The sequence below is a fragment of the Anticarsia gemmatalis genome, chromosome 15, assembly GCF_050436995.1.
Source record: "Anticarsia gemmatalis isolate Benzon Research Colony breed Stoneville strain chromosome 15, ilAntGemm2 primary, whole genome shotgun sequence".
Lineage (NCBI taxonomy): Eukaryota > Metazoa > Arthropoda > Insecta > Lepidoptera > Erebidae > Anticarsia > Anticarsia gemmatalis.
Genome location: NC_134759.1, coordinates 10413879 through 10424280, shown reverse-complemented (window position 1 = coordinate 10424280; position 10402 = coordinate 10413879). Strand labels below are relative to the sequence as shown.

Below are 10402 nucleotides of genomic sequence, written 5' to 3'. Positions count from 1 at the left end.
CATGTATGCCAAGATGTGTAAAAACGAATGTTGTTAAAGAAGTTCATAGAAATCGTAGCAAGTGCCGACAAAAAGAAGGCGTGTTTCCAACTTTCTCCAGTTACTAAATCCTTTCACCGTCGGACCTTAGCTGGCAACTTAAGGTTTACGACCTATAAAAAATTGCTTACTGCTCAGTTCCAATAACATCCGTCGCACTATAGTTTAGCGTACGCATGATAATTTTTACACTAAAAAGTACTATGTTACTTAATTGGTTGCAGATCCAAAAAAATACTAGTGACCACAGAAACGTGATTGTGTCTGTATGTTTTGTTAATATACACTTAAAATGAAGTGCATTTTAATTTTGTTTACATTGTAAGTACCTACTTTTTTGTTTGTTTTTGAGTGAATCGTGAAGTGATAATCCTTATTTTTTAATTGTAAAAAATGCTTTAGACACGCCCCTTTTTATATATATGGGACTTACAATAATACCTATTGGTATTTGATTCATTGACGTATGGTGAATGTATTCCATATACTTCTATTACACATTCGGGAATAACAGGCGTGATATTGTGTATTCATGTTCAAATTGAGCCCTTTGGGCTCAAGTAGTGTTCTTCAGTAATTACTTAGTTATTTTTTTAAATCAAATCAAGACAAAAATCTATTCCGGCTTATACTGTTTACTTATCAAAAGTCATGTTATAGTGTTTTCCGATTGCTCTTATTTAGATTCAATAAAAACCATGTCACAAAATACTGTTAAGAAGCGAAAATTATCCAACAAATAAGTATCTCAAAGTCTAGTATCGAAGTTTTATTTATTTACTTCCAAATATAGCCATTATTTTTGCTAAGTCATTCACCAACAGACTCTTAATTTGTTAAGTGATATTATAGCCAATATAGCAAAGACGTGTGAAAAAATATAGTTTCCATTTATAGGTAAAAAATATTCCATACTGAGGAAAAAGGTAAACTAAATTTATAATATCTTGTTTTAGTCATTTTCATATCTACAAGTAAAAACTTGTATCATAACGTCCAATCCTTTTTTTTCCCCTATAGTTAGTGGTAAATCAAAGATTTTTCGGACTCGGTTTAACGGCTGATATATCGGTTCAAAATAACCGGGATCACTTGTTAACTTGCCCTTTGAATCATGAACGTGGCCAAATAAAATAACGTTACTAACTCATGTATAGAAATTCTGTGTTTTCGGTGCACTAATATTCTTTATCCAAACAACACATGCTTACAAATCGCAACGGCACTGGATATGAGTGCTTTACAATTGTAAGAATAACGAAAAAGATGATTTGTTTTGTTTGAAAGATTCATCCAGAAATAGCTTTTATTGTCATGATTGATATGAAACCGTGTATCATTCGACATATTGTGTCCAGATTGTAAGTTATATCGTATCTACTGTTATTCCCTAGCGGCCCTTCAAATCAAACCGACAAAAATACCCAAAGGTTTCTGTTTAAAAATCTCTATATAACTTTTCTGTTTCAGGGGCACGATATTTACCTGTACTTTGGGGAAATCGGAACAAAGGAGATCCCTCATATTCCCACCCCAGGCTCGTTACGGAGTAAGATATATTATTAAAATATACGATATTTATTTTTTTAGACATTTTCCTTCAGCATGTTTGATCATTTCGAGGAAATATTTCGTGTACGCATCGCTTTGCTCTTGCTCGATACGTCTTAACTTTGACTGCACGTGAGTCCATAAATAAGTATCGTAATCTCGCTACATACTTACCTAATAACATTAAAAATCAGTTCTAGTGTCCTATTTTTTCACGGCAACTATTTTAAACATATTTTATGTTTCGTCTACCCATGGTTGTTATTCATAAACCGCAAAGAAAATGGAATTTATATTTTAAAAAAATGTAAGCGGTGCATCAACGATCGTGGCTAAAATGTGCTGCGTAGGCTGCATTTATGACATTAATATGGTGCCTCAGAAAGAGAAAGGCTTTAAGATCAAAATACATAATACTTACAGACGTTCGTGGCCATAGCTGTACCAATCGACCTGCCGGGGAAGAACGTCTTCGTGTCTTATAATTTTGAGGGTAACTTCCCTCTAGTCAAGAACATCACGGAGCTGACTGAAGTTGCGTTCCCTAGTTTACCTGTGAGTATGCTTTATTTATTCCGGTGATTCTGGAATAATATATTTATCAATCGCGATTCAGGCACGATCCCACCAAGCAGTAAAATAAACGAATTGAACCATTCGGAAGAAAAATAAATACTACTTTAAGTCGTTTTCCTCCACTGCAAAACGATACTATTTTAACCAAAAGGCCGATTATCTCACTTTTCCATAACTTCATTAAAAAAGTTGTACCTATGAACGATTAGTCTAAAGCTTCATTAGAATCTCCGGAATATAACACTCCAGCGATAAAAAGACCTGATTCGAATTTCAATTTTTACTTCTCCTTTAAAAAATTTAAAATTCTCGACATTAATCAAATCATTTATTTCTACTAATTACAGGAAGTAAGTAGAAGACACAGTCGCAGTATCACGAGGGAGTTAGCTTACACTGCGCTTGAAACACAATTTAGACGGTAAGCTTATTTTTTATTAATATTATCAATAATAACAATCAGTTACCTTAATGATGATAGTACCTATCGACCTCATATATAAGTAATAGATAGTTCAAACGTTAAAAGAGAGTCTAAAAAGTATGTTTTTGAAGTGTTTATTACCCTCTCTGATTAAGAGAGACGACCTGAGACCTGCAGAATAACACAATTGTTTGTCTACTACTTTTTACTGCATCTGTTATACATTGCAATTAAGAGTCGTGAACTAAACACCGTGAGAATCCTAGTAAAATGTGTATTAACTTTGATTTTGCTACCAATTTTCAGTTATGGCATGAAAGGCAGGGAGTGTATGCTGCGGAACATTTGTGAAACAGCCGAGACACCGATCCGCGACAGCGGCATCATAGGACAATTAACGCATTATTTATTTACGTAAGTTTGTATTAACTAAAATATACCTAGAATGATTTAATTTCATGAAGTTAATCGACGGCACACCAGTCAGTTCTTGAGCCTCCTATGATAATGTATGTATATAAGAACAATTATATCAGCATGTTGCGCTCCAACGTGATAACTTCAACTGCTATTTTAAATAACCCTCCAATGCGTTGCACATTCAGGTTACTTCAAATGAAAGGAGACCTAATCCTTTTATGAAATATGTTCCAGGCCATCGGCATCGGCGGAAGAAAGCCTGGACGACGAGTATTACGAAGCAGAAGCAGCTGGCATCGACGGAAACTGTGACAAATACCTCGACGACTGTCCCACAAGCCTGTTTGATTACATCACTCAATTGGTCGAGATCCCACACAAGGCATAGCACACGATTAATAAAGGTTTCTTAGCTGACTGCTGATTTTTTTTGTTTTGTTTATTTAAATGTGTATTTTTTAAGGTCTGGGCTGCAACCGTAGGTCTATGAAATTTCATACGAACTTGGCCTAATTTAAGTCTGCACTTTATCTATACGAATATTTGTTAGAATATGTATTATGTTATGATATATGATATGATAATAATATCCAAACTACACCAAATAGCTGCAATTTTCAGCGTTTACAGGCACTACTACTCATCACAAAAGTCATAATGGAGTTGTAGCTTGTAGCTAGCCCCCATAGACCTTTTAAATTCTAAAGAAAAATATACTAATTTTATCTTATGTCACATAAATCTTGACCGAAATGGTCACGATGATAAAATCCGAATTACGTTATGACGTTTCTATGATGATATCTACGTTATAGCCCACGTGCCACTAAGCTGGGTTTTTAAAAGTATAACCCGGTTAGCGACTATGTCTCATACGGTATGAATCAATGTAGAGTACACTGACTCATAGACACGCAGTGCACATGTGAATTACGCGTGACAATCTTTCTGTTTTTTTTTTGGAAATTATCAAGAACTGCTTGTTTGTTTGTCGTATGGTTAGTGGTCAACCTAGTGTCAAATGTTCAAGCCGCCCGAGAGGCCTTTGACGTGGCGTAACGACTGTTATCTTAGTAGACAACAACCGGGACTAACTTTTAACGTGCCCTCCGAAGCATGGAGTCGCCCAGTTCAAATATCACTATGCGGTCACCCATCTATGGAATGACCGCGCCCTAGTTGCTTAACCCACAGATCGTTTACCGACCGGTGAGCGCAACTGGCTTCGGGCGCCTCGGCTCGCCTATCAAGAACTTACAATATGGTTATAGTTATGATGAAGCAATCAAGATTATTTGTGTAACAAAAGATTGCACTACGAAATATAAGAAGCTCTAGTTTTTAAAGTATCAGTGGACGTGTCTATCCGTCGTTATACCAATATCCATAGATTGCTGCAGATAAAAAACTACAAGAATATCATACAAAGCTTTACTTGCAGTTTTTTGGTTCTATAGGAAAATTACTCACAATCCGGGCTGACTCTATGACAAACTCAAATAATAATTAATACATAAAAATGTCATAGTTCATTAGACCACGAAAGTAACCTATCATTATCTATACTATCTATACTTATTACTTATCTATACTAATATTAAAAAGCTGAAGAGTTTGTTTGTTTGTTTGTTTGAACGCGCTAATCTCGGGAACTACTGGTCCGATTTGAAAAATTCTTTCAGTGTTAGATAGCCCATATATCGAGGAAGGCTATAGGCATAAGGCTATAAGATATATCATCACGCTACGACCAATAGGAGCAGAGTAACAGTGAAAAATGTTACAAAAACGGGGAAAATTATGATTATCTTAAGTGACGCAAGCGAAGTTGCGCGGGTCAGCTAGTCGTTTATATAACATGCAACAGTTTTCCTCCATAAGATGGATTTCCCCACAAATAAACACTGCGTGTAAAATAGACCACATTCCGAACACGCGTGCATTATTTATTTAAATCGTTGACATTTTGTTTTCGAGTCTCTGTACTAATATTTGCCAACTATGGGTAGCTAATTCATTCCTCAGGCACACTGAACGACAGTTAATAGAACAGACATTTGAGTAAATTTTACTCTTTGTCCCGTGTCTTTTTCTACCCTGCAAAAAGGTAATCCCTAAGTAATTTTTGGATACGGAATATGCGTATCACGTATCTCAGTTGACAACTAGCGTACGTCAAATTGATGGTCACTATTCAGTACATTGCTGCTTTGCCGCTACGTGTTAATCATTATAATCTAAGATGCTGAGATAAGTGATGGCCCCCCAGGCCCTGAAAATAAGAAAGCTAGAAAATTGGACTTAGAAATTATTTTTTGTTGTATAAGTTTTTTTTTTAAACTTATACTCGAAGCTTAGAGCTACTGCCAATTAGCGCGATACGAATTCGCAACGCAAAGTCATCGCTGCATTTGTGCCGCAAATTACAGCGATGCGAGTTTGTGTGCAAGCGTTTCTTATCATCTCTTCAGCAGTTTGGAATAGCTATTAATTTGCAAGGCGATTTAAATCGCAAACTCTTGAAATGTCTCACGCAATCGTGTGTTTTTTACATTGCAACGTCACATAGCAGTGTAGAACTACTTAAGCGTAAATGTCTTTACTTATCATTATTAAAGTAAGAGTAAAGAAATAAAATACTTTAGAGGTTTTACAGTTGTCAGTACCGACCGTGGTCAATATTTTAGCGTTCGTGTGATAATTATTAACACTAAAAACTACTACAGTTAGCTTCGAGTATATTCATAAAGTACTTGTATCTGGATTAACGTGGTAGTGTGTACTTTGTATTTTCTACAATGAAATCGAAAATGAAGTGCTTTACTACTTTGCTGATTTTGTAAGTACAGATTTTTAAAACTTCTTTTTTATAGTGCATGCATCTTTTCGATGATGATAAAGATAATCAATTAAGTTGCATTTATGTAATTCACATTTTTATTAAAAAAAAAATATTTAACGGTACTACTACAGCTGGCCTCGGGTCTATAATGTATTTCCTCATCAAAACCTGTAAAGAGACCCAAAACTAGGAAGTGGTCAGACTTTTACCATGCATAAATTGATTTCCTTTATGCTCCATAGCCTAAAATAAACGACCATAGAAACTAAATAGAGTGATGCATCTAGCATCTAAAAATAGCTAATAGCTACATGGAAATGCCTTCTAATATCACTGGAATTATTTTCCATATGCCGTGTTTTCATACTGTCTTTGCCCGTTTTCAGAAGTCTGGTGTATCCCGGCACTTTAGGAAAATTGGAGCAGAAGAGAGCTCTTGTATTTCCACCTACAAGTCTTTACGGAGTGAGTTATCTTATTTATTTTTAATTACATTTGTATAAGATAAAAATATTTATTCCGAAATATAATCGATTATATGGATGTATGGATAAGTGGCGTTGTTTAGTCCCTGCCTACTCCTGTGGGAAGAAGGCGTGATATTATGTATGAACAATCGCTTGCAACGCTTCCTTTAAATGAATTTTCTGACCACATAAATTGGTTACATTGTAAAAAGTAGTCGCACTTAATCGTGATTTTGAAAACATTATAACAGTAGGTATAATATAAAATGTTAATGTCATAAGTCGTGGTTTCACGACCTATGCAATACCTATGTATTTCGATGAAGGTTAGCATAGAAGTGGTTGAAAACTTGAAAGATTAAAGACCTAGGATCAGAAATAAGTTACTTGGAAAGATAAAAATGACTTTCTAAGAACTACAATTCTAATTTCCAGACATTCGTAGCCATAGCCGTGCCAGTGGACATACCGGATAAGAACGTGTTCGTATCCTACAATATTGAGAGTAACTACAGTGTTATAACAAATATCACGGAAATCGATGAAGCTATATTTCCAAATCTACCAGTAAGTATATGAAAAACTTTGCCAAAAAACACTGTACACATATTAACTTTAGCCTTTATTCCAAGCTATGTCGGAGTCGGCTTCCAGTCTCACCGGATGCAGCTGGATACCACTGTTTTACATGAAGCGACTGCCTATCTGACCTCCACAACCCAGTTACCTGGGTTAAAACACGATACCCTTCGGTAAGACTGGTTGTCAGACTTTCGAGCTTCTGACTACTGTTAACGACTGTCAAGGATTTTCGAAAATGACAGCGGGGACCCTCAATTTAACGTGCCTTCTGAAACACGGAGGAGCTCGATATGTTTAAGATGGTCACCCATCCACAGATCAACCTCGGCAAGCGTTGCTTAACCTCAGAGATGGATCGGCGCGGCTGTTGTTAACTAAGCCACTCCTCCAAAAAACAATGTACATACGAGATAGAATACTAAAACAATCGAATTATCCCGCGAGATAACTCTCTAAGTACATAACGAATACCGCTGTCTCTTAATTACAATAGTAATTGAGTATTATTTTTATTTCAGATCGTAAGTTCACGTCACAGTCGAAGTATCACCAGGGAACTGGCTTACACCGTTCTGGAGAACAGATTTAGCGAGTAAGTAATTATAACATTATAAATTTCAAGGCAATAAATACTTAAAAAAAAATTCCAATATAGACATTTTTTATTATTTCATGCTTCATGCGATAATAATTACGAGTATTATGTTAAATTACGAGGTAATTAATACGATCATGTTTTTTACCTTGAATCGCTTGACGTTTCAGCATAGGTTACCGACAGTTAATATCAACCAAAGCGTTTATTCCTGTATGATATAAAATATTACATAAGGAAGCTTTAATAAGTTTGATACAATTGACAAATAATTGCTTTCAGAAATGGTTTAAATGGTAAATCGTGTCTGCTACGAAATATCTGCGAGGCAGCTGAAACACCGCTTCATCACAACGGCGTCGTTGGACATTTGATGCACATAGTATTTACGTAAGTATTGCAAATAATGGATTTTTGATATACTGATAATCGCAATGGAAATCGATAATAAAGGTTTTTGCAATAATTGAACCCTTCGTTCACATCACATCATGTATAACAATCAAGATTTAAAATATGCCTAATAAACGAGCCAACTTGTCACGAATAATCTCGAAATTGCGCAGACTTAAACTTACTCAGATTTCGTCCTTCATAAATCAAATTCTACCTAATCTTAGGACAAACTTGAGAGAATTCTTACCCCGAATTCTTTATAACATTAACCAAATATGTGAAATTGTGAATATTCATACTTGATGTGTTCGGAACTGTGTTAGAAATTACGTGAGTGGAAAAAATCCAATGCTCACGGGTAGATGGGCCGAGGGGAATACGACGTTCTTTCGAATTTCCCTACAAATTCTCATATTATAATAACAGATACTTGAGATTAAACATTTATAACGTTCAGAGGCCGATATTTCCAATATAAAGTACGTGGTTTCGTATTAGAAATCCACTTTTATATCTCAAAGCGAACTTGCTACAGATTTTTGACATTTTTATTTGTGAAAAGAGCATTAACATGTCGTGAAAGGATCCTAATCAGTAATAAAATTGAGCCCAAACACTATGATAATATTATACTTGTATTTTATATATTTCTGTAAATTATCAGTACAGCATAATTCTGTGGGATTAAAAATTATCATCGATGAAAAGAGTTCTCGATCAAAATTACTAATCGATTTTAAATTTATAAAACGTGATCGAATTGGATTTGTGTTTTCATGTTGTCGCAAATATACAGCTTTTCATGTAAAAGATGTTGTTTGTTGTTAAGTGACTTACCGCGTCGTAAGAAGCTTATAGATTATATCGGTCGAATGGAACTACCCACTGGCTACGACTCAGGTTTATCTACAACTGACGGTTTGATAGATTTATTTTTCCTTCTGAGAAGTGAGAACCAATGTGTCTTGCCTATTGAAAATATAAGGAAACTACCTCTATTTATTGAAGTTGCTATGTAGATATGTGTTTGGTAAAGCTTAGTACGAGTGTCCTGTAGGCTACTTTTTACAAAGCAAGAATAATAGATTTACTGTATCCTAAAAATCGTTCTAATCTAGCGGAGCTGAGCACACGAGTGAAGCACTTTAATTAGACTCAGCCTAATAAAGTGACTTTTTATTACTAATTTAAAGAAAGAAAATAAAAATCGAAATATGTACCTTTATGATTATTCACTTTACTTTTGGACAAGTTGCTGTTATCAAGTGTTTTGTCACTATTCATCGATTTTGAAATTATTTATGAGTAAAAAAGTCCAAACTTTGGGTAACTTATTAATGCTCAAACGATGTTTATTAGAAAGACAATCACACAATAACTAAGAGCGAAATGTTTTAAAGTCGGTGACTTCTCAGGTCCTCTTGAAGTTCACATTGTGCTTCATTAATGCATAGTTCTGCATTTAATATTGGAATACTTGGATATAAGGCTAGTTTATACTCTCAAAGTATAATGGATGTTGCGGTTAAGTTTTCATACCTATTATGCTGTAGGTAACATATTGTAGTATTCTAAAATATTTAATGACTTGCTTCCGCCTGCAAATTCGTCCGCGTGAAAAGGTTTCCCGTAGTAAAAAGTATCGTATTTGTGCATCTAGGTTAATTTAGTTCAATCAGTCGATTTAAATTATTTATAGTTTTTTTTTTCTCAAAACTAACACTCTATTGGCTAGTCTCGTAATAATTCATACATCATATAATGTTAATAAAGCAAAATACGTTTTCTAGATCAGCTGAATTTCCGTTCTTTGGTTAGTGCTTCTCACATGGAAGCCACAAACAGCTATAAATACTCCAATGGGATTAGAAACAATGTGTCACTTTACATATATGTATATGTATGTACCTAAATTTTCTTGCAGGCCTTCAGCGTCACGCGAGGAAGGTATCGACGACGCCTATTACGAAGCCGAAGCGGCTGGCCACAGGGGAGACTGCGACCAGTACCTAGAAGACTGCCCTGTCAGCCTCTTTGATTACATCACACGACTCGTTGAACTACCTAACAAGTTATGATTAGAAGAATTGTATTTTTTTTTGGTTATGTTAATGTTCGCTTTTAACTTGTATAAAGACTTTTCTATCATAGAAAAATATTTTTATGTGAGACTGATTGATAATATACTGTGTCTTGAGTTTCTGAAATCTCGAGTTGTCGTAAATATATTGTTTGACTAGGAGTGTTTTTTTTTAGTATATAATGACTAATATTTTCTATACTTACCATCTTTATACTTAGTACTAACCACGCCCCACAGTTAAAATCATTATTTACTGTATATCTACAAATGTTCCTGATGAATGTGGGTATTTTACAAAAGTCTGCTGACTATACCAGTGTCTATTTAACTAATAGAGAAAAAGCAACTTGTCTGCTTCAGCTACTAAAATTAGACTACCGGAATATTGTTGAACTAGCTGACCCGCGCAACTTCCCTTGCGTCACAT

At 35.0% G+C, this 10402-nt stretch overlaps 1 protein-coding gene across 1 annotated transcript; it reads left to right on the top strand.

Annotated features, from left to right (window-relative positions):
- The first annotated feature begins 248 nt into the window (after positions 1–248).
- LOC142979064 (uncharacterized) lies at positions 249–10100 on the top strand. The gene is made up of 12 exons (XM_076123823.1): positions 249–360; positions 1510–1588; positions 2014–2145; positions 2514–2587; positions 2897–3004; positions 3245–3397; positions 5787–5849; positions 6239–6317; positions 6755–6886; positions 7420–7493; positions 7779–7886; positions 9817–10100. The coding sequence occupies exons 1-12, from the start codon at positions 332–334 to the stop codon at positions 9968–9970; spliced, it is 1185 nt and encodes a 394-aa protein (XP_075979938.1). The 5' UTR covers positions 249–331; the 3' UTR covers positions 9971–10100.
- The last annotated feature ends 302 nt before the right edge of the window (positions 10101–10402 follow it).

Bases quoted from the DNA above. Each gene is read 5' to 3' on its own strand.
- LOC142979064 (XM_076123823.1), top strand. From the start codon at position 332: ATGAAGTGCATTTTAATTTTGTTTACATT. The intron at 2,146-2,513 runs GTGAGTATGCTT...TACTAATTACAG, and splicing joins TTGCGTTCCCTAGTTTACCT to GAAGTAAGTAGAAGACACAG. The intron at 3,398-5,786 runs GCACACGATTAA...TTAACGTGGTAG, and splicing joins GAGATCCCACACAAGGCATA to TGTGTACTTTGTATTTTCTA.